The 25,102-nt window shown below is 42.9% G+C and overlaps 2 protein-coding genes across 10 annotated transcripts in view; one reads left to right on the top strand and one right to left on the bottom strand.

Moving 5' to 3' along the window:
* Positions 1–6,882, top strand: part of CLOCK (clock circadian regulator) — a 137,693-nt gene extending 130,811 nt beyond the window's left edge. For all 9 annotated transcript variants that reach the window (XM_047719335.1, XM_047719340.1, XM_047719342.1 and 6 more), the window contains one exon: positions 363–6,882. In XM_047719335.1, coding sequence (XP_047575291.1) covers positions 363–554 — 192 coding nt within the window. In that variant the 3' untranslated portion in view covers positions 555–6,882. The remainder of the gene's footprint in view (positions 1–362) is intronic.
* Positions 6,883–9,060: 2,178 nt separating this feature from the next.
* The window catches only part of TMEM165 (transmembrane protein 165), a 31,500-nt gene continuing 15,458 nt past the window's right edge, over positions 9,061–25,102 (bottom strand). The window contains exons 3-6 of the mRNA XM_047719332.1: positions 15,423–15,598; positions 14,687–14,869; positions 10,736–10,841; positions 9,061–9,892 (exon numbers count right to left, since the gene is read on the bottom strand). Coding sequence (XP_047575288.1) covers positions 9,816–9,892; positions 10,736–10,841; positions 14,687–14,869; positions 15,423–15,598 — 542 coding nt within the window. The 3' untranslated portion in view covers positions 9,061–9,815. The remainder of the gene's footprint in view (positions 9,893–10,735; positions 10,842–14,686; positions 14,870–15,422; positions 15,599–25,102) is intronic.

Here is a 25,102-nt window from a genome sequence, read left to right as displayed (position 1 = left end):
CAGGCTCCCTGCTGAGCAGAGAGCCCGATGCGGGGCTCGATCCCAGGACCCTGGGATCATGACCTGAGCTGAAAGCAGAGGCTTTAACCCACTGAACCACCCAGGCGCCCCTAGAATGCTTTCTATACCAAAAAATATCTAGCTCAGTTCCCTTAAAAAATAAATAAAAATTCTTTATTGTCAAAAAGAAAGAAATCTCATAAGCATTTCCAAAATATTATTTTTAAATGAAGATTAAAAATGATGTAGATTATGTGGAATTTAAGAATTCTGTCCCTGTCCAGAGTAGAAAACTTGAGTAAATCTTGATGTGGACAGATTAACCGGATAAAGCAATGCTGCATAATGCACTTGTCTTTTAGACTTCAAGGTTGCTCCACGGGAGTCCTTCCGCTCAGCTCATCCTCTCTGCCGCGTTTCCACTACAGCAGAGCGGTTTCCCTCCGTCGCATCACCAGCAGCACCAGTCTCCGCAGCAGCAGCAACTGCACCGGCACAGGACTGGGCACAGGACTGACGGGCTGAGTGACCCTTCCAAGGTTCAGCCGCAATAGCACACACACCTCCTCTCTGACCTCGGGGGAGGAAGGGGTTGTCCAGAGCAGTTGCTCAGATGATCTGAGGCTACAAGGAAAAGTTCCAGCAGTTTCACAAGATGCAGTGTTGAGTGTTGTAGTTTCTGGGATTGGTTAGCAGGGAAAACGCTGCCTGGAGCTCCAGATGTCCATGCAACCAGCCAGCAGGGGAGGATCACAGGGCCATAGCCAGTTCTGACAGTGTTTTCCTCGCCCAGCTATTTTCTCGATGGAAAGAGTGTATTGCCAAATGTTAAGAAGCTCAGCTATGAAACATGACCTCCAGTCAGAAAGGCGCTAACAATGTTAGTAACTTTTAGTGGTTCTGTGCCTGTTTCTGTGTTACAGAGGACACACCACTGTCACGTCAGGGGTTGCTTACAATGATGCCATGAAGACAGTCCCAGTAGATGCAGTAGGCCCCCTTCCCCATTCCCTCCTCCCTTTTTCAGATAATTGATTGGGATAGTCATTAATTTCAGAATGTGTGTGGTTCAAATTCTCTTGTATAGATGCTGTAAAAAATTATGTATATGTCTGGATAAAAGGAGAAGAAAGCAAAACATTTTGTAAGCTGCATGAAAGCATTATCTCCTCGTAGGTCTATTTCCTTAGATTGACACCATGTACAAACCAGTACTTTCTCTGTTTCCCCTTTTGTTTACAACACAGTAGTGTTCTACTCACTTTCCGGGGCACAAGGATTTTTGTTCATACTTTGGCTGTGATGTCACAGTTTGTTCCGTGAGGTATGATGTGCTGCTGGGAATGGATATTTTTTTCCAGGTTAAATTATTGAAGCAACAGGATTTCCAGAAATATCCCTCATTTCATTATTTTTCATGTAGGTTTGAAAATAGGATTTGCACTGCTTTATTTTAGATGGTTGGAAGTTTTGGTCACATATTTTGATACAGTTCATAGTTGGAAATAGTTGTGTAAACGGCTTTCAATAAGCCTGAAAGTCATTTCAAGAATGTTCCAGTTATAGGAGTAAAATTTGCACACAAAAGATTTTAGGCACTTTTTAACATTCTCACTGGTGGGAATTTTAACTTTTAGGATTTGTTGGAATCTTTTTATTATATCCTTCACAATTTCAATGCTTCTTTTAGTCAGAAATGATTCAGGGTTATTTGAGAGAAAAAACCCATAGTGCCTTGATTTTGATTCAGGTGATAACTCACCATCTTGAACTCATTGTCTAGTTTCAGTAGCAGTTTCGAAACCTTAGTACATTTTTAACAGCATGTGGGTGTCAGTACCATTAAGATTCTCCTCAGTTCCCAGGAAGACTGCTTTGAGTCTCTTGGACTGGAGGTACAAGTAACTTGGTGGGAGGGGTGACATCCTAACACTACCAGAGTCATTGATGTGATCACACAATTATTTCCCTAAATCAACATCTTCCTTTCAAGCTAAACAGTTAAGAATTACCTGTAAGTATCTTCTCCATATGATGTTGATATTCCTACAAAGAAAAAAGAAGGGGTAGGAATTGGCTTTGCCTTCACTGTAACAATAGAATATTGTAAACTCACATGCTTTCTAAACATGAACTAAGATTTCATTTGGCAATATTAGATTCTAAAGGTAATAAATTCCAACAGAAATTACATAAAGCATTTTATAGATTCTTATGGTACTAATAATTAAACTTACAACTATTGAGCAAAGGATAATTAATGGAAATATCTTATTAGAGTATCAAAAATTATTACTGAGGAAAGGGAGGATGGCAAGCTGGTAATATATCAAAATTGACCTTAAAAGAAAATGTATAACAGAACTGAGGCTGTTAAGCAGAAGGTTTTGAGCAATGAAAACAACCTACTACAGAATTGCTCTTAAGCTCAGTTCTTAGGACTTTTCTGTCCTACACTTTGCTCTCATCCCGAAGGGATATACTTTGTCTTTCTGTAGACAACTGTACTTGGGCACACTTAGACTAAAAAGTTATATTGAAAAAGAAAATAACCAAGAAAGTGGTACCTACCCTTCTACAAAAGAAGTGTCACTGGATACCAATCAATAATTAACATATCAAGAAGCTCCTCTTCTAGCTAAATGATCTGGATGAAGAGATTTCTGACTTTCTCATGAATGTCATGAACAGTTGGCAGAGTGTGTAACTTGAGCACAGGTACACATAGACGAAACTGATGTACAATACGGCAACAGTATTAATTTTCTCCCCTTTCAAATTGCCTTTCTCAACCTTACGCCATTCCATATATATCTGAGTTGTGCCTCATTTGTTCATTGGCAGTATCTAGCGGTATCGGTGACAGAAGAAACGAAGAACTGTTCTGTTCAGATTTATCCTCTAAACACCATACTTAGAAGGAACGCGGGCCAGCTGTGAGTACTGTGTACTTAGGTTAACAAAGGCAAATCGTAAGACAAGCCACAAGGTAAAGCTGTAGACTGTTCACATTCTCCTCTACCAGTTCCTTCAAGTATTTTCCATATTTGGGAAGGAGAATTAGATAAGACGTCATTTTATAATTCCTGTTGTTCTTCACAGCTCATTTTTGCCCGTGGAATGGATTGCCGAATTTAAAGGAGCGGCTAGCTGCCGTCCCTTTTCTGGCAGTACGAACCGTTGTTCTGTGTTTTCCTCCTGCTTTCCTTGAACTTGGGTTGCAGAGCTGTCCCTCCCCCCACCTCCCAGTCACTGAGACTTGACGTTCTGATGAAGATTCCACAGTTGCCTCTTGTTCATTTCTGGAGCCAAAGTTGTTCCTTAAAATCCCAAATCTGCGTAATGAAAAAATACCACCTAGAGACACCTTTCAGCTACTTCAAGGTCATTACCTTCCCTCTGCTTTACTCTCACAGAGATTTGATTTTTCTTAAAAAACATCTTGTTCTGGGTGGCACTTTTAGGTCCAAAACTGTTGAAGCCATGGGGAAATGTTAGCTGCTCTGCGGCCACCCTGCTTGGGACACCTCGAGGGAGGACCCCAAGGATCAGTCAGGCCGCTGCAGAGAGTGGTGTCAGACCAGAACCCGGACACTCAAAAGTTACTCGGATTTTTGGTAGAATATATCAGAGAACACGCTAACAGGAGGGATGGGGAATGCACGTGAGCAAATACGACCCTTCCGCCTCCAAAGTCTGTCCTAAGCTGAGGGGGTCATTTGCGTCCCATGCTCTGTCACTTAAATTTAGGAATGTACTAGAAATCAGAGGATGCCAGGGACTTTGAGAAGTTGGTTATAGAATACTCCGTGCAGAACAGTGAAAATGTGATTTGGATTCTGCCGAAGCACTAGTTTGTGGTCATTGCCTGAAAGCGGTCTGCTTGCAGTTCGCTCTGGCGGAGGCGCCGTGCAGGGCAGGTGCTCGGGGGAGGGGAGCCTTTGTGCGAGAAGCCTTGGAAAGGGTCCCCTTCAAGTAGTACTTTCTCTGGCTCCACACAATCCTTTAAAATGATTTTAAACTGGATATTACTCAACTTGTTTTCTGATGTTTCCACTAGTGAGGTGAACCTTTTCGTTTTTGTAAGGTGGAAGGCAAATAGCATTTTACTCTAGGATTGACCATTTCTCCCTTTTTCTTTTGCTCTAGTTCTTTCTTTGATGATTGAAAGTTTGTCAGTGAACATTTGTGTAAAACTCATTCGAGTCTGTGACCTTTCCAATATCTGTGACCCTGCTCTTCAGCCCCTGGGAGTCGATGTTGGGAGGTGTAAACACTGGAAACTACTATTGCCGAGTGAGTCTAGCCAGGAGTAGGCGGACTGGGATTTTCAAATGGTGGAAAAGAAACAGCACAAAGGCACTTGCCATTTTACTAGTGATTGAAGAGCGAGACCCTCTGAAGTTTGTTTGGGTTGGGTGAGTATTCCTCTGAAAGGAGCTTCTGAAATAAATGCAAAGGAAAAGAGTCGACTATTTTTATAGCATATTTAATATATTTGTATATAACTATGAGTATAGTAGGAACCCTCCACATGCCTCCCCCTTTTCTAAGTTTCTCCCCCTTTTGCCATAGCACTAGTAGAGCCTCATCTGCATGAGTAACGTGCCTGCTGTCAGCCTACGAAAAGATAGTGCTGCTGCTTTCTGAGACAGGTGAGAGGACCCACCTCTCATGCCCGGGGATCCTTTCTGTAGGACTAGCACACACTCTTCAAACCACATACCGCAGTCTGAAAGCATCATTTTGAAATGTAACAAGCACTTTATTGCAACTATTCATTTTGATAAAGTTTATTACCTTAGGCATTACCATTTCTAAAGGATCCCCAAATCATCACTTAGGTGAAATTTAAAAATAACACATTTCTGAGAAATGTTTAGATCCAGTGAACCGTAGCAGGTTTATGGGAGTAGATTTCAAGTAGCCAAATGAATTTTGACTTTGGTTGTGAATGTGGTGGAGTCAGGAGATTGTAAAATGCCTAGTTCCATTTCGACACTATTGTAAACCTATCTTGCCTATCGTGTGGACACCAAAAGAGACCAATGAGCCTGTTTATTTTCAGAGGTCTAGGAAAATTGCATCAGTGTGAATAGATGTATAGAACTAACCTAAAAGTGACTGGTAATAATATTTTAGAATACAATAATTTCAAGAATTATTCTGGGTGTTTTAAATGTGCTCTGAAATGTTGGCATGTCATTTCAGTGTTTCCATTTGAATTGCTCTTGTAATATTTTTGCACAAAAAGGACTGAGAAAAAGACTACTTTGGTTGAAGAAAAGTATAACTTGGTCTTCTTTTAAATATCTCCTGTGGAAACACTGGGGATGCATTTTGTTGGCATAGTTATTAATTCAGGATATTCAAAACAGTATCGAACAGCTCACAAGAAATTAAGCAAACGTGGACGTTTAAAAATTAAAACTTTCTTTCCATGTGACTGTTTTTGCATATTTTCCCCCTTGTCGTAATTTAACACTACATTCCTTGTTTTTCGTCAATAAAATAATACTCTGCGGGTTCTGCTTTGAGTATTTAACAGTATTTTGTAAGCTGCCTGTTCCTAGGGAAACGGTCTTTAGTGGAATGGGATAGTCTGTGAAGAGACTGTTGAAGTGGAATCCTTCACCACCAGCAAACACTGAGGTGCTGTATTAAGTGACAATCAAAATAGCATTTATGGAAGAATTTAGAAAGTGATTTTAAAGACGCGGTTGCTTTGAAAGCAGTTCTCTGGGTTTCTTGAATGAAAATGGCTAAATGTATTTATTTATATTTTAAAATATCTTTCGTGTTGTTCTCTCATCAAAGTGACTTCACAGTGTCATGTATTTAATTTGTGGTTTATTTTGTTTTGCTTCGTGATCCTTTATGTAAAGAACTGACTTCTTACCTGGGGCGCAGTCTCTGGCCCTCACGAGGACTGTCCCGGGCCAATCCCGATCTGTGTCACTTCAGGACGGCAGTGCGGGGCCCAAAGCCAGATGCCCTTGCACTTCCTCCTGTTCTCAACTCAATTAAGAAAAAATAAAGGTAACTCCTTCCGAATCTGCTCTGTATAGCTCCAGCCCTTTTCTAGTTTCACTTGCTGCCTTTTCTGTTTTATGGGTACTTTTTATAGGATTACTTCCCCAACGCAGCCAAAGGCCAGTATGACAGAACCGATGGCACACGCCGCCTGTGTTTTGCCCATTTGGGGAAATGTTAGTAAGACGACCAGCACCTTCTAATGGCCGTCACTATCCTATCCATATTAAAATCCATTTAAAGTTCTTAAATATAGGTGGAACAATGTATGTGCACTGTACTCTTCTACAAAAAAATGTTTGCTGTTTTTATATAGTGACTGTTGCTTGGACCTTTAAAAACAAAACAAATCCTTCATATACAGCACTATCCAGTGAAAGTAGCGTTTGAGCCTTTGAAGCCTAGAAACTCTGAGGATGCTTCCCACCTAGTACACGCTGGAACAGGATTTTCCACGTTGGGGCTCCCCGAGTGAGTCCCACAGGCCAGGGACAGGGCATACTGTCTAGTTCCCGGGACCCCTTCAAGAAGGGTAATGAAAGCATGTCAACCACAAGTTGGATTTCATCATGTAAAAAATGCTTAACTCCGAGGGCTACATTGAAAATGTAATGTTTTCAAATGTATGCTTTTAAATTTCTGAGGAAACAAACTGTGACATCGCTTTAAAAATGACATTCAGATGTTGTATGTGTGTGTTGAGTTGGTCTGTGCTGGTGCGACTCGCTGCGGGCAGTGGTGCCGCCAGTGTCGGAGAGTCAGTTGGAGGGAAGGCTGGACCGCCCTGTGACTGATGCTCTGTGAACGAGACAATCAAGCAAAAACAGTTGGCCAGGGCATGTCCTTTTTTTAAAAAATTCATGTCAGCCAGAACAGCTGTAATTCTTAGACCATTCTAGAAAAATTTTGAAATCTTATTTTACTATGGCTTAAGCTAGGGAAGGGCCTCATGTGGCACTTGCACATTCACTCTATGTAGAGATTGAAGCCCAAAGATGAGTCACATTCAGTGCTGTACTGAAACCAGTTAGTGCAAAAAAGTTTTATCTTTGTAAATTTTTAATTGTTAACATCAGTTAGTAGCTGTAAAAACATACACCAAATTCTTTCTCATGTTCTGTGTGGTTTCTCGGTGTGCTACTATTGACATTGCTGTCCTTACTGCTTGGTTCTTGGTTTTAAATAAAAATTAGATGTAGCCCATTTTTCTTAAACTCCCAAAAGGGTAGAGCTACAAATGGCTAATTGACTTTAAGAACACCTACTTTCCTAAAGCAAACATTTAACTGAAATCCAAACTGATTAAAAAAAAAACGAGACTGACATTTTCTAGGTACTGTCTTCTGCCTAAATCCTACATTGCGCAGAAGCAGGAAGGGATAATGAATGGTTTCCATGGTGCTACATTAGGTTCTCTGATGATGTGCATGAGCTGAGTTTGGAAGTACAACATTATATAAAATGTGGATCATTCTGTTACCAACTTACTGTTGACTGCCATTTCAATTTGGTGTTACAGTTGCTTACCCTTGTTTTTCAGAGCTGTCCTTTGAGAAGAGGTAAAGTGTCTTATTAGCCTACCTCCACTCAGGCCTCTTGGTATCTGATCATTTCTCCAGGTTATGATGTGCATAGTTTTTTAAAACTACATGTCCTATTATAATGCTCTTTCCCACAGACTTTTGTAATGTTTTCAGAACCGAAAATCATAGCAAAAGAGCCAAGCAGTAGCATTGGTTGTTTTTTTTTTTTTTTTGTAAATGTAAAAATAATTAGATTCAGACTTTGTTTCCTTATTCAATTTTAAAAATAAAAAATACCTCAGTGCTATGTTTTTCAGTATCACCTGCATTTCTCAAAAAATAACACTTGCTCTTTATGTGGCACATAACTTACGCGAATCACATTATTTTGAATTTTAAAGGACAACTATTAAATATTTTTTTTATTTTTTTTAAAGGATTTTTTTTTTAAAGATTTTATTTATTTATTTGACAGAGAGAGATCACAAGCAGGCAGAGAGGCAGGCAGAGAGAGAGGAGGAAGCAGGCTCCCCGCTGAGCAGAGAGCCCGATGCGGGGCTCGATCCCAGGACCCTGAGATCATGACCTGAGCCAAAGGCAGCGGCTTAACCCACTGAGCCACCCAGGCGCCCCGAACTATTAAATATTTTAAATCAGTGACATTTTCTTATATTCAGCAATGGAGTCTTAACGGTATTCGCGATTTTTACCTTGTACCTTCAAGACTGAGCTACCAAATTCTGTGAGTAGTCATGTCCTGTTAGAAGGTTGTGGTGCCTCAGAGAGCTGCGCTGTTATTCAAGGACCGTTCCCGGCTCGTTCTCGGGCCAGGCTGTCTGCCCTGCCGGGCCGCGCTGTCTCTGCCTCTGTCTCTGCCGGGATCATCCAGTCTCTTCTTGCAGAAGACAAAATGTAATTACTCATCGGCCCTGTTTCTAATCAGCTAAGGCCGTCCTAGGGGAGTTAATGGTGTATTCTGGGGTCTTGCCTGAAATTTCTCTGAAGTATTTTTACACATGGGCCTTGTGTTTATGACCCTATAATGGCCCTTGTTATGGTGGCTAGAGAACTCCTTAAAAGAGTTTCCAAAAATGACTTTTTCATCAATATGTGCTGTTGCTACTTTTAAGAGGCTAGTAAATAGCAGGGCTACTGCGCATGGGATAGAACCGAGGCGGCCGGGAGAAGTGGTGATGCTGTTTGGATAGAATCATTCATAGACTGACTTGACTGTGATTACTGAAGTTAGTGTGATAAAAAGACTGGTGGTTATGGGCTCTAGAATGAAACTGGTCTGACGCACTGCCCTACCACACAACTTTTTTTTTTTTAACCTTGTTAGTAGCTACTATGTCCCAGAGCGATCTGAGGTAGTTAAACACAGGCTTAGAAGATGCCTGGCTCCTGTTTTTTAACATCAACTTTAGAAACTGGTCTATAAATATTACTACTACTTTGATAAATTACTGTTACAAACTCATAAAATGCACAAGGGAAAACAAGCTCTGGTCATACCACTTTTATTTACACTGTATCTATGTTACATTGTTTATTCAATATAGAAAAAATATGAATACACATAGTATTCTCTTTTAATTTAGTAATTCCACATTGTCAAATATTGACTGTTTTTATATTGGGTGTCCTACCCAATTAAAAAAAAAAAGAGGGAGAATGGACCTGGCAAACAATTCTCATCATAACAGTAATACATTATTCATTCTTTTTTTTTTTTTTTTTTTTTTTTTTAAGTTTTAAAAGACTTTGTGATTACACTGCTTTCTGGCTTAAGGAACTACTTTAAAGCTAAAAATTCATTCCTCCCAAGAAAACTTTTAAGGCAAATCACTCAGTGATCCAGGAAAAAACAGATCTTCGTCATTAAAGGGGTCGGTGCTAAAAGAAAATAAAGGATAGACCCCACTGTACAGTGGTTCTATGTATCGTCGTATCGTTGTCCTACCAGAAAACCCAAAAATATGAAAAAAAACAAAAACAACAAAAAAAACAGTGACCATATGAACATAATTGTGCTGGAGAAAAGAAAAACCCACACTTAGATATCAGGTTTCTTAAAAATCCATGTTGCAAATAGAATCAATGATTACTTCTTTTGGACATAATACTTTCATTAAATGGGACAAACTCGCAAATCAATGCTACAAAATACAGTCTTTTCCGTCACTTTTAGTTATAATGTACACTATGTACATAAACAGTTACCTATCTTAAAAGAAATACAAACGAGCAAACGGCTTGTTAAAAACCAGAATCGGGACTTATAAACAGTGCAGAAAATGCAAAGGCCAAAAATACGATGCCTCCTATGATTGTCACTGCAAGAGAAGAGAAAAAAAGTGAAATAAGGCAAAATTCCTCTATGAGGGAGCTCAGATGTTGCCCATTATTCTTACAATCTCTTGAACTAACCTTGAAAATAAACTAGAAACACTCAAACCACACTTCCACAACAGAGAATACTACATACGCCTGACTGGGCAGTCATCATCCATTGATTCTCCAGCACTGTTTCCAGAAACGACAATTCTATTAAAATTGAGATAGTGCTGAGAAGCAGCAATAGAACTCTAACTCCTCTCAAAACCCAGTTATGAAAGAAAATGTTCAACAGCCTCTGACAAGCAAGAAGACTTTTTCTATTCCATTTTTAGGCCCTTTCAGCTACACAGGAACTCCAGTGGAATCCATAAACCGTCTCCACCTATGAACCCCAATCTTACAAAACACACTTGGAAGGCCTGGAAGTTTTATTTCCCACGTGACGATTTTTTTTTCTTTACTTAAATACATTGATAAAAAGTGACTATAAATGCGATAAGGCTTTTAGATGAATTTGTATTTTACTAAATCTATGCATGTAAAAAACAGCCCATGTGTCCCAATAGAAGCGGCAATGAACTAGACCTCTAAGAGATCATCACTGCAGAGACCAAGGGTACTCCAGAAGTAAAAACTTAAACTCCCCTTTCTCTCTCAGTAATTCTGGAAGTTAAAACAAATGGTATTGTCTTTGTAATTTAATAAATAAAAAGGGGTGCCTGGATGGCTCCCAATTAAGCATCTGATTCTTGATCTCTGGGTGAGTTCAAGCCCCGAGTTGAGAGCTCCATGCTGGGTGTGGAGCCTACTTAAAAAAGAATAAAAAACCAAAGACTCACCAGTTCTGACAGAGATTTTCTGTGCGATCATTCTTCCTCCAATCACTGCCAATCCGGTGCATAAGCAGTGGCCCACTGTCCCGCCCACTGCTACACCGTACGGGTCCTGGAAGCAAGTATAAGTAATGCTCATTTGAAAGCAGCTGAAATGGTTACCTGAGAACGGGTTGTCACTGAAAATGGAGAACACCACCACAGCCTAAAAATAGCTCCACGAGTTCAAGTGTATCATTTATGAGAAGTGTAATAGCTGCTCAAAGGGATATGTTCCAGCTACATCTAGGAATAGAGCTACAAGCGGCAGAAATGTTTCTGAGATCGAAATAGCGCTAATACAGCCTTTCGGCCACTGCCGCACCTCATTCATGGTGCTACAGTGACCAGTGTCACGGCGCTACAGCTCTTCAGTGACCAGTGCTGATGGGACTCCACCCAGACCTCTCTCCCCTTGGGTGCTGTCTGCTATTCTGAGGAGGCGAGGAGAGCCCTTACAGCACAGAGCCTGCCTGCCTTCCCTACTGTGTCCTCGGTGCTTTAACTCAGCGCCAGGAACATCGTATTCATTCAGTCAATGCTTGCTTCCAGCACAACGTGGAGGTGCTCAGACTGGGAAGACCAGCCAGACCTTTCCAGAAACGCCAGCCCTGAAGAACGAGCAGGAAGATTTGACTTGGTTTTGTGGAGGAGAGAACATACTAGAAGGCAACAGGCCACTGAAAAGAGACAACTGCAGACCACGTTAACATAGAACATAACATGGTAGAGGTCAGCTCGTGAAGGGCCCTATCTAAAAGCTTAGAATTTGGACTTTTTAAAAAGATTTTATTTATTTGACAGAGATCACAAGTAGACAGAGAGGCAGGCTGGCGGTCGGGGAGCAGGCTCCCCGCCGAGCAGAGAGCCCGATGCGGGGCTCGATCCCAGGACCCCAGGATCATGACCTGGGCCAAAGGGAGAGGCTTTATCCCACTGAGCCACCCAGGCGTCCCAGAATTTGGACTTTTTAAGACACTGGTTGTTTTTTAGCCAGAGAGTCACAGAACAGGTTTATGCTTTAGAAGTGACCTGGAAGGGAAGAGAGTGCAGAGAGTGACCTGGAAGGGAACTAGAAGGGAACAAAATTTAAGGTGGTCAAGGGAGATGCTATTGCTTGGACTGGGAAGAGAGACTGTAGGCAGAGAAAACCAGGTAGATCTGGGAATTTTAGGAGGCATAAGGGATCTACCTTTGTGATAAGGGAGTGTTAGGTGTTACGGATGTCAGGCCTGATTTTTCTCTTCCTAATTTCTCACCCACGATTCTCTGGATGAATCACAATACTACCAGCAGGACTTAAAAAGTTAGTGGAAGGAATGAAGAAGGGGTTTACGGGTGCTGACAGGAGTTAGAGTGGAGAGGAGAGGTTCAGGAGTCAGTTGAGTTCAATGGTGAGTAAACTAAGAGAATGACCCTGAGAGCGAATACAGCCAAAGGAAAGCAGCCGTGAGGGGAGGACAGTGGCAGAGCGGCCCCAAGAAGCCAGCGGGAAGCAGCCAGGCACTGAGCCTCCCGAGATGAGCCCCCACCGTGGGGCCGCCCCGTCGCTGCAGGGAACACTCAGCCCCACGTCCACAGACCAGTGGGGTCAGACGCTGGGGGCCAGTGGGTTTAGAGGGCAAGAAAATGGACCAACACCTGTTTCCCCTCAGAGCCAAGCCCATGAGACTGGGGGGAGAGGAGAGAGAGGGAGGCATCTGGAAGAGAAGTGGAATTGAGGGAAGAGGCAAAACTCTTACATGAGAAAAACTCACGCATGCCAAAATGCTCACAAAATTGGGCTGGGAGAAAGGCAAAGATTTCAGTAACCCAGTGGGGACATGGAGTGGGGCGGGGATGTAGAATGCAGCAGGGACAGCACTGCCACTGAGGGGGCGGGGGGGGGGGTTAGCCAAGCTCCCCCATGAAGTGGGGGGCAGCGGGGCGGGACTGCGGCGCTCAGATTCTGCACATTTGCACTTCTCAGCTCGCATCCTAAGATGGGGCCATTCTATTGGAAAGTGATGCTTGAAAAATCGACAGATTAAGTACAATTAAACAGTTTCTTTGATACAGAAGTTTTCAGACTTTGTCATTTGCAAAATTTATTTGACCCAGGAACCTCAGAACCTTATCCCCCTTTTTTTTTCAAGCTTAGTACCTAATTAACATCTCAAAGGATGCAGTGTTGGAAGCAGAAATAAAGTTCAGATTAAAATGAACTGAACTGCATTTTGGCATGGTTTATATAAAAAATTACCAAAAAAAGTTAGGAATGTTAAGGGAACAAAGAACACCCGTATGTCTGCTCCTGAAGAGCTCACTACGTGTCCCCTCGGTGCTGGTGGCGGGGCAGGTGGCTGACGGCGCTGTGGCAGGGCCCCTGCGTGCCTTCTCTGCTTCATCCACACAACCACCCCACGAAGTGGAGAAATGCCCCACCTTCACACAAAACGGCGCAGTAACCTGGTCACACAGCGGAAGACGCAAGCCTGCTCAGCACGCGCCAGGCTGCCAGATACGGAGGGACCGAGGGAACACAAGGCACAGCGGACCCGGACCTTCCATAAGGCCCTCTGTGCCACACAGACGACACTGTTAAGAAAAATGCAGTGATTTCTTCCATCATGACAGCCCACCACCACCATCGCCACCACCACCACCACCAAAAGCTCACTTACTCTCACGACCCAATCCTGGCCATCTGAAAGCCAATAAAAAAGGCTAGAGATCAAAAAAATATAGGGCACGGCCATTATGGGGACATTTTCCTGTATTTAAAATACAGGACTCGAGTGAAAAACTGAGTTTTTGTTTTTTTTTTTAATACATCATTTTTTTGCTTCTGGCCCAGCCTGACTTCAGCCCCGTCCTGGCCTTTAGTTCTTGTCTGAAACTGGGGCCGATGTTACAGAACTTATTCTTTTACGGCAGGTGTTCCCTAGGAGCTAAGGACACCTTCAAATCAAGCTTGTTATCTAAATCCTACCATTGGGTAAAAAGTGTAATTTAACAGATTAAAAAAAAGACCCTGTACCCACTAAGACCAAGAAGAGACAGAGAAGGAGCAGCAGCGCCACTTTCCGCCACCACCTCCCAGGACATCTTAATAAACCAGTATGAACAGTAAGACGCCTCATGCGAAACGAATTCCTCCCAGAAGAAAGATTAAAATTTTAAAAACAACCCCCCCCCAAAGCTATCTTTTAAATAAGTGGCATCTGACAACTACAAGCAAGATCTAGAAGGAAACGCGAGAAGGCAGAGAGCCTCAGCTTCCAGTCCTTGCCCCTGCTACCAACTGGCTTATCTTCGGACAAGTCGCCCAGTGTCTGCCTCAGCTTCTGCATCTTTAGAGCAAAGGAGAGGACAGAGTGATCAGAAATCTCTTCTAGTTGAGCACTCAGGCCTTAGTATTCGGGGACTAAGATCTGCCAAGCTCTACATCCAGAAGCAAGTCAAGTGTAACCGTACTCGCCAGAGACAAGCACTGGGAACGTCTCAAGCTCCCGTCTTCTGCTCACCGAGGAGTGGATATTCCCAGAACTTCGTAAATAAACGAACTAACTTCCCCACGCTGGACAGTTCGGCTGTTGTTAATGTTCTACTGAGTGGTATCTTGTAGAGCGACCCCCGCAACATTACAGGTCTAAGGAGAGACAAAACCAAGTCAAGGCAACTGCCCCAGTATCATTCCGGCAAAACCGAAGGGAAGAGGATCCACAAGAGAAATGTAAAGACGCCAGTTCTGCCGGGACACAGAATGCCATCTGATGCAGAAATGGGACACCGACATTTTAAAGAGAATCAGGATGATAGGTCTGAAGCAGTCCCTCGGCCCTGACTGACCGTCCAGGGTCCTCTGGAGCAAAGTAACAGCGTTACGCTTAGTCTCACCATTAATCCAGAAGTGGCCGTTTCTCAAGGATCACTCACCTCTCTGGCTGCCAGAACAATTGTTGTTAGTTGCGAGCGATCACCCCACTCTGCTAAGAACGTTAACGTCAGAGCCTGAACAAAGATGGGTGAGATAAAATGCAGCCATCTTTTCTGAGGTATCGTCGTGCTGGCTCCCGTTTCAACATCTCCTGGTCCGTTTAAGAGCTTGGTTCGCTGAAACTAAATTTTTAAAAGGAGAGAGAGAGAGAGGTAGATTAATCCCAGGAAGCAAATCAAAATAGTACAAAATTACTTAATCCTTCTTTTAAAAAGTGTTTAAGTTTTATGGACTCTGCTCCCAGAAACTAAAATTATGTGACCCCAGACTTTTCCTCTGAACCTCTCACACACGACGACAAACACTATACTCTCAATTCTCCCATTCCTCTGCCACAAAATCAGGATTGACTGCTCACTCACCCTCCTCAACGCTGTGGGAAGACACGTAACATAGAAAGCATAGTTCCTGCTTCGCGGGAGCTTATCATCGCCAAGGGAGGAGCCTGCCCACACGAGGTCGGCACTCTGCCCAGCGTCCCTGCCCACCACAGCCCCACTCGCCCCGAGTCCCATCACGGACAGCTCTGAGATCGCAAACCGGGCGCGACAAGCCATTTCTGGGTGGCCCGCACACATCACACGGGGAGGGACAGCCACTGACGAACCTCAGGACAGTGAGGGTGCTTAGCTGAGTGCTTTTTTGGTCCAGATACTTTATACTGCCGTCACTTACTTCCTCGTCTTTTTTCTTTAATTCCGCTTGAACTTCTTCCAGCTCCTCTTGACCTTCATCTGGACTCATCTTCAAGCCTTCTCGAAGCATTCTAATGCCAAAAATGGCAAATAACGCCGTGGAAACATAGTACGTATACACCCTGGGGATGACGGTGGTGGCGTAGCCGAACAGAACTAGAAGAAAACGCAGCAGTGTGTCCAGTGAACGAGCATGTGGCACAACCAACCCACGCAGTCGTGCACTTCAGGAATCCTAACTCAGCCCTGGTCTCGGGGCACCTGGGTGGCTCAGGTCATGACCGCAGGGTCCGGGGACCAAGCCCTGTGTCTGCTCCTGCTCAGCGGCAGAGCTGGCTTGAGATTCTCTCTCCCTCTCCTCCTCCCCCACTCACACACACACTCTCTTTCAAATAAATAAGTCTTAACAAACCCGAACTTTGTTCTAAAAGAAAATGGTTCAAATGAGAAGCTAATCTAATACGTATTAAACCTTAAATAATTCCACTTCTTTCCCTCCACCAATTCTGGATGCTTCGATCAAGCCAGTAGTCTAATACAATGAAATCAGCGGTCCGGTCCGGCTGAAGATGGCACGTCTTCCACGGGGAGGTGACGAGCTCCTCTCCAGGCACACTCAGCCAGGTACTGGCTTGCCACGCGTCATGCAGGGCACAGTACTTCAGGGAGAAAGTTAACGCTGATGCCCTCTAAGGATCCTGGGATCCTATAACCTGGAAGCTGGATACCACCTTCATATGTAAGTGGTATTTCTTCACCACAGTTCTTTAAATTATAAACTTCTATAGTGAAACAGCACGACAAGATTCTCATGGTAGGTATGATTCCAACTCTGCTCCTTTTGAACTACTTAATTAGATCTTATAAAAGAAAATTCCTATACATATACTGAAATAACATTTACAGCAGACTCAAATTTATTCAGTACCACTCTTTCCTATCGTTAAAAAGAGGACAACTGTAGAAGTTATACAAAAAACTATACTTGGGACCATATCAAGAGCCCAGATCCCAATTATGAAACACAATTATACCAGTATTATCAGTTCAGTATTTAAAACTTAAAAACTATGGAAAGGCCAGAGGATGTTTCCATACACATAATTAATGCAATTACTTTTTTTTAAGATTTTATTTATTTGACAGAGACACAGCAAGAGAGGGAGCACAAGCAGGGGGAGTGGGAGAGGGAGAAGCAGGCTCTCCGCTAAGCATGGAGCCCAAGGCAGGGCTCGATCCCAGGACCCTGGGATCATGATGACCTGAGCCGAAGGCAGAGGCTTTAACCCACTGAGCCACCCAGGTGCCCTAAATGCAATTACTCTCTACTTCACACTCTCTTTTTATAAAATGAGGACATTTAAAATCTGCCTGAACACTAAATGTATAACCACATCAAATGTATTCCCAGTGCACTACATGACAAAATTGAAAATTTTTAAATCCTGTTTAGAAAGACATCAAATCTATGCTTACATGTTTTAATTTTATGTATGAACATGTATATCTGCATAGATGTGTGTGCACATACAGGATACATCAATTTTCTAGCTCCGTCCACTGAAACAAGGCCACAAAGCAAAGACACCTCAGGAACGAGGCCACTTCACAGGCAGACCCTGGTTTCTCATGGTATTCCTCTGGAAAAGGCCCCTCAGGCAAACAGCTAACTTCAGGGCTGGGCAGACGGGCACAAGCTGCACCTGCACTACCTCGTTAGATGGGAAAACAAGTGTAAGCAAAACCAACATAAGGGAGCACGACACGAGGACCAGGAGCCGGCCTGCAGGGGTTCCCAGCAGTCAGATCTGGGACAATTTAAGCATATAGTTAAGTCATTAAAACCCACTGAAAATGTGAATTCCCCAGTTTATTACTAACAACACACAGACAAGCCCATGGGATAGGAAGGAGCTCTTAGCGCGGTGTGCTGGGGCCCGTGGGAAACGGTGACGGGGCCCCAGCACGAGAAAGCCACCATTCTGCAGTCATCAAGGGAACACTGACATCATGTGAGAATGAGCCAAACAGCGGGGAAAGAGTATCCGTATTGTCTTACAGTGTCCCCTTAAAGACTGCATATTATTTGCAGGGAAGAAGATACAAGCAAGAGAAATCCTGACATCAGTGAGGGACAGAGGGACATCATGTTCTCCCAGACGTGACACTCTGAAGGGACAAACATCTCCTACGCCGTCTTCTGGGCAAGAATACACAATCTTAAAGCAATCCGAGAAAACAGACACAAGAGGAGAAATCCATGAGAAGGGGAGGGGTGTATTCTTTAAAAAATATATTAATATTGTAAAACATGAGAAAAGGCTATGGAAGTATTTCAGATTAAAAGACTAAAAGAAGCAAATGTAGTACCTTCCCTAGACTCGCTCCTCTACAGGAGGGGAAAAACTGCTATAGTTTTAGGCCGCTGACTAACACACGGCTGGTAAAACACGCGCCACTCTAGCCATGTATATAAATCTATATATAAATTAAGTGTATATGTACATTCTTACCTACAAAGCATGTATAGGTCACGTATATTTACAAATATATAAAGCATGTACGTACATACACATGCATAATTTTATTTAGATATGGACAGGTCACAAACACTAAAGCAAATGAGGTAAAATGTTAACAGTGAATCTGGATAAAAGGTACATAGGTGTTTGTACTGTTTTATTTATGCAACTCTCTAAGTTTAAAATAGTTTCCATAAAAGTTTTAAATTTAAAAATAGAATGAGCAAGCCTCTTTAAGTCTCTTAAACTCAGTTTTCCTTCTATCTTCAGATAATCTAAAAAACAAAACAAAACAAAACCTTGATACTTACAGACACTTCCAACGCCATCTTTTCTGCCTCACATCTCCAGAGAAAGCAGAAAACTACCTGGCGTTCTAACTTTTTCTTCTTCTGGTTACTGTCCCTGTATTTCCTCCTGCTTTGGAAACTTGCCTTCAGACACTCAAGCACTTTTGCTCTGGGAACAGGGAGACGTTACTTGTCTTTAAGCAAGGACTTTGCAACAAGTCAGAACAGAGCTGCACGTCCTGGTCCTTCTACACCTTGGCGATGTGGAAGTTCCCAGAAAAATCCCCTGGAGCAGAGACAAGAAATCTGGGACTCGCCAACTTTCTGGTAATTAAGCTGGGAACACGCCGCATAAGGACACTGTGTGAAGGGGGGGAAGATAGGCCAGGAATAAAACTGGGGGGAATAGGAATATTCAATGTCACAAAATTTTCCCCCAGAGAGACAGAAACAATAATTATCCTGTAAACACAGGGCGACACACGAGCCAAGAGAATAAAAAGGTGGGAGCGGCCAGGAATGTGGCGTGAGGGGCTCACGGAAATGCAAACTGGACTCAAACGAGGAAAGCGGATCACTGAAGCCTTTCCGAGGGTGTCAGAAGCAGAAATCGGATGACGCGTGAAGGAATGAGATGGGCGAAAGGCGAGGAGGGAGCAGCAATGAAACCCCGAAGCACACAGGACTATACTGCATCATGGAAGGGCCAAGATCGGCCGGGTGAACCCCGCCGCGAAGTGAGGGGCCTGCCTAGCACTGAGCCCTCCAGCAGCGTCTGAGAGAGACAAGACCTACAAGTGCAAGCTCCAAACCGGGACCGACCCAGGGACAGACAAAGAATTCCCAAGGGGCCGCGATGACTACTTTCTCAAGGACTTCCCCGAAGTCTGACTTCTCTTTCCTAAAACTCATCTGCCTGAAATGTGCTTCTGGTTAAGGAGTCAGTCAGGCTCCCCTTTCTCTCATCCCTTCTTCGCTTCCCTTCTGTCCCCTTTGTGCCCAGCTTTCTATGGTGCATTTCCCCACAGTATGGAAAAATATAGCCCCTCGGACAGCAAAGAGGGGGGCCTAAAACCACTGGGGTCCTCAATCAAGGCATCATAAACCAGACACAAGGCTTTGGGGCTTCCCTCTCTTATGCAAGTTTCTGGTAAGGTCATGACATCAGAAATAATGGCATTACGTTGACTGGAACTAACGCTCATGGCATTGGAAATAGGGCGTTTCGGCCTTGGCAGGAATGACAGTTTTCACTGCGAAATCCTGCCTCTTTCATTCCCCAGCCACTGCAAATGGATGCCTTTTCCCTAGGGCAGAGTCTTGTTACCCCAAAGCAAAGAGAGCAGCAGAAGGCAACACCAAAGACTGTGCGGTGTTCTCTCGCCCCAGTGGCACTCTCCAAGCAGGCTGCCGTGCCTAATCCCACCCCCACTATCCGTTTTAGAAGAATTCTAAAGCAGATGGTTGTCATGAGATGTGTATCACATTCATTTCACTTCAGAAACCAACTCAAATGGGGCGCCTGGGTGGCTCAGTGGATTAAGCCGCTGCCTTCGGCTCAGGTCATGATCTCAGGGTCCTGGGATCGAGTCCCGCATCGGGCTCTCTGCTCAGCGAGGAGCCTGCTTCCCTCTCTCTCTCTGCCTGCCTCTCTGTCTACTTGTGATCTCTCTCTGTCAAATAAATAAATAAAATCTTAAAAAAAAAAAAAAAAAAAAAACCAACTCAAATGACTTCAGACCAAAAGCAAGCTCAGCCTGGATGATTTACTGTTCACCTATTAGAGCCACCACGGCAGGTCAGGTGGTGGACGGTTTCCGCAAACTGAACGACCTAACTCTGCAGCTCCAAGGCCTGGCAAAATGTATTCAAAATATATGATGTGATACAGTTTTTAAACAAAACCCCTTATTGGCAGAAGTACATTGAAATGAACAATATTTCCATTTTCTCGATCATTTCTAAATACAGCCAGTTAAACAAGGTACTTCTAAGGAAAAGACTAACGTGTATAAGAAGAGTCATTTGATAAATTTCAGAGAAACTCTTTTTGGTATACTTGATGGTTTCCAATTCTTTGCTTTCAACAAAATCAAGAGCAGTATTTAAAATCTTATTTAGTGTTATTGCCAGCTGGTAAACCATTAAAAATTATTGTGATGACAGATTAGTACATAATTTTTAGCCTAAAATTCAGGAGCAGTCCAATGAACTGAGTACAGTTATAACAAAATTTCTTACTATCTACTTATTTATGTCAATAAAATTTCCCCGCCTTACCTCTCTATTAAAAAAACATAAAAGATTAGAGTTGAGGCTAAACCTTACTTCATTTAGTCAATAAAATATTCATCCACAGACATATAAACTAATTTAAAAAGAACAGTTCTGGGGCGCCTGGGTGGCTCAGTTGGTTAAGCATCTGACTTTTGATCCCAGCTCAGTTCTCAATCTCAGGCTGAAGTCAAGCCCCACACTGGCCTCCACACTGGGCACAGAGCCTACTTAAAAACAAACAGTTCAATCATTTCATTAAGAGATGCATGTCCAAATTTGAAAAAATGTTTTAGGTAGTGTGATATACTAGCTAAATATATGTAATATAAATGTATTTAGTTTGTGATATATTTTGCATTTAATCAACTGTGTACTATTAATAACTGTAACTTCATCTATAAAAAATATTAACATTTGGAGACTTAAAGAAAACTGTCAGTCTCGGGTACCTGGGTGGCTCAGTGGGGTAAGGCTCTGCCTTCGGCTCAGGTCATGGTCTCAGGGTCCTGGGATCAAGCCAGGACCATCATCGGGCTCTCTGCTCAGCGGGGAGCCTGCTTCTCCCTAACCCTGCCTCCCTCTCTGCCTACCTGTGATCTCTCCCTCTGTCAAATAAATCAATCTTAAAAAAAAGAAGAAGAAGAAAACTGTTAGTCTCTTTTAAAATTCAATTTATGGGGGCATCTGGGTGGCTCAGTTGGTTAAGCCTCCAACTCTTGACTTCTGATCAGGTTGTGATCTCAAGGTCGTGAGATCAAATCCGACATCAGTCTCCGCACTCAGCGAGGAATCTGCTTGAGAATCTCTCTCCCTCTGTCCCACCCCTCCCCCTGCATGTGCACACTAAAATAATTAAATCAATCTTTAAAAAAAAATTTCCATTTGTATGCATATTTGTGCAGCAGATGACAGTGTTGACTGAGCTAGATCTGAACAAGCAAAATCCGTAAAAGATTTTGAGGCACAAAGTTATAATCATTTCAACAATAAAATTCTCTGGTATTATTCAAACTCATGCCCAACACATGACTTCACCAACAACTCGCTCCACTTTTCCTATTTTCTATATCAAAACTTGCTTTTGAAAAAAAAATTGTTTTTATTATGAATTATGAATAACAATAAAGCAAACTTCTAAAATGTGAGAAGTAGTCACATTATTTTAATCTGTAAAATATTCACGTGTAATAGGTTTAACAGGACATAAACCTTAATAGGCGTCCAAGCAGCCAAAAACAGAACTTGCTCTGTACTTGAAGAACTAGCTTCCCTGCGAGGTCGGAGAGGTGCGGAGGGGTGAAGGACCCAGAGTCTGCAACACTACACAAGACCGCAGCCCTCCGAGGGAACTGGGAACTCGGCGTGATCATCTGCACTCCACAGAGGGGGTGCTGAGGCTCGCTGGTTAAGGACCTCATCAGCAGGCCACTACCAGCAGTGAGGTTCCCACCCAGGCCTCTCAGGGGAAAGCTGTTTTCCGCCCAGCTGGGTCACTTGGGGCGGCTTCTGAAACAGAGACTCAACTATGCTTCATGATTTTGTGTTAAGTTTACTTTCTCACGGTCTAATTTGAAAAACCGAAGCCGATACAATAGTAACACAAACTGGGAATCTGAGAACATTTCATCCCTGTATTATAATGGGTAAGAAGAGCTTAATCAAACACAACAAACTGAAAGTGACTCTTGTTACTGATTACCGCATGTCCTTCAACGGTTACTGCTTTCCAACAGGCCCTTGAAATGTCCTGCAATCTATAATCCTCTGTTATGACTTGAGTCCTATTTCTAAGAAATCAGACAGAAGCTTATCTGGACTGAAAAACAAACAAAGAAACAAAACAAAAAACCCCACAAGGGTATACACAGGCAAACCAAGGATAAAAAACTAGCGAATAAATGAGGAGTATGGATCTTGGCTGTGACGAGCTGAAATTTTTTTAAATTACTGTTATGTTAGTCACCATACAGCACATCATTAGTTTTTGATGTAGTGTTCCATGATTCACTGTTTGCGTATAACATCAGGGCTCCATGCAATCCGTGCCCTCCTTAATACCCACCACCAGGCTCACCCATACCTCCTCCCCTCTAAAGCCCTCAGTTTGTTTCCCCAAGTCCATAGACTCTCATGGTTCGTTTCCCCCTTCATTTTTCCCTTCCTTCTCTTAATGTCCTCCATGCTACTCCTTACGTTCCACAAGTAAGTGAAACCATATAATAGACTTTGACTTTTAGCATAATCTCCTCCAGTCCCATCCATGTTGATGCAAAAGTTGGGTATTCATCCTTTCTGATGGCTAATATTCCATTGTGTATATGGACCACATCTTCTTTATCCATTTGTCTATTTTTTTTTTTTTAGGAATTTATTTATTTGACAGAGAGAGATCACAAGTAGGCAGAGAGGCAGGCAGAGAGAGAGAGAGAGAGGAGAAAGCAGGCTCCCTGCTGAGCAGAGAGCCCGATGCGGGCCTCGATCCCAGGACCCTGAGATCATGACCTGAGCCGAAGGCAGCGGCTTAACCCACTGAGCCACCCAGGTGCCCTATCCATTTGTCTATTAAAGGGCATCTTGGCTCTTTCCACAGTTCGGCTATTGTGGACACTGCCGCTATGAACACTGGGGTGCATATGGCCCTTCTTTTCACTACATCTGTATCTTTGTGGTAAATACCCAGTGGTGCAATTGCTGGGTCACAGGGTAGCTCTATTTTTAATTTTTTGAGGAACTTCCATATGGTTTTCCAAAGTGGCTGCACCAATTTTCCTTCTCACCCACAAGTTGAAGAGGGTTGTCCTTTCTCCACACCTTCAAGAACACCTGCCATTTCTTGCCGTGTCGATTTTTGTCATTCTAACTGGTGTAAGGTGGTATGTCATTGTGATTTTGATTTCAATTTCCCTGATGGCTAATGATGATGAACATTTTTTCATGTGTCTGTTGGCCATTTGTATGTCTTCTTTGGAGAAGTGCCTATTCATGTCTTCTACCGATTTTTTTTTTTTTTAAGATTTTATTTATTTGACAGAGAGAGATCACAAGTAGGCAGAGAGGCAGGCAGAGAGAGAGAGAGGAGGAAGCAGGCTCCCATCTAAGCAGAGAGCCCGATGCGGGGATCATGACCTGAGCCAAAGGCAGAGGATTTAACCCACAGAGCCACCCAGGCGCCCCCTTCTACCGATTTTTTGACGTGATTATCTGTTTTGTGTGTGCTGAGTTTGAGAAGTTCTTTATAGATCTTGGATATCAGCCCTCTGTCTATAGTGTCATTTGCATATCTTCTCCCATTCTGTGGGTTGCCTCTTTGTTTTGTTGACTGTTTCCTTTGCTGTGCAGAAGCTTTTGATCTTGATGAAGTCCCAAAAGTTCATTTTCCCTTTTGTTTCCCTTGCCTTTGGAGACAAGTCTTGAAAGAAGTTGCTGTGGCCAAAGAGGTCACTGCCTATGTTCTCCTCTAGGATTTTGATGGATTCCTGTCTCACACTGAGGTCTTTCATCCACTTAGAGATTATCTTTGTGTCTGGTATAAGAGTATGGTCCAGTTCCATTCTTCTGTATATGGCTGTCCAATTTTCTCAGTACCATTTACTGAAGACACCTTATTCCACTGGATATTTTTTCCTGCTCTGTCGAAGATTAGTTGACCATAGGGTTGAGGGTCCATATCTGAGCTCTCTACTCTGTTCCACTGGTCTGTGTGTCTGTTTTTGTGCCAGTACCATGCTGTCCTGGTGATCACAGCTTTGTAATTTAGCTTGAAACCAGGCAACGTGATGCCCTCAGCTTTTTCTTTTTCAACATTTCCTTAGCGATTCGAGGTCTTTTCTTGTTCCATACTAATTTTAGGATTGTTTGTTCCAGCACTTTGAAAAATGCCATTGGCATTTTGATTGGGATGGCACTGAAAGTATAGATTGCTCTGGGTAGCATAGACATTGTCCAAAGTTTATTCTTCCAATCCATGAGCATGGACTGTTCTTCTATCTTTCTGTGTCTTCTTCAATTTCTTTCATGAGTGTTTTGTACTTCCTAGAGCATATATTCTTTACTTGGGTTAGGTTTATTCCAAGTATCTTGTGGTTTTGGTGCAATTGTAAATGGAATCCATTCTCTAATTTCTCTTTCTACAGTTGCACTGTTAGTGTATCAGAAAGCAACTGATTTCTGGACGCTGATTTTGTATCCTGCCACATTACTAAATTACTGTATGAGTTCTAGTAATTTGTGGATGGAGACTTTCAGGTTTTCCACATAGAGGATCATGTCATCTGTGAAGAGAAAGTTTGACTTCTTTGCCAATTTGAATACCTTTCATTTCTTTTTGTTGTCTGATTGCTGTTGCTAGGACTTCTAGTACTGTGTTGAACAATAGTGGTGATAGTGGGCATCCTTGTCATGTTCCTGATCTCAATGGGAAGGCTCTTAGCTTTCCCCCATTGAGAATGAACTCGCTGTAGGGTTTTTCATAGATGGATTTTATGAAGTTGAGGAATGTTCTCTCTATCCCTATACTCTGGAGAGTTTTAATCAGGAAAGGATGCTGTATTTTGTCAAATGCTTTTTCTGCA

This window comes from Lutra lutra, chromosome 2, assembly GCF_902655055.1.
Source record: "Lutra lutra chromosome 2, mLutLut1.2, whole genome shotgun sequence".
In the NCBI taxonomy this organism is placed as follows: Eukaryota; Metazoa; Chordata; class Mammalia; order Carnivora; family Mustelidae; genus Lutra; species Lutra lutra.
Note: the sequence above shows the minus strand (reverse complement) of the source record. Positions and strands in the feature narration are given on the sequence as shown.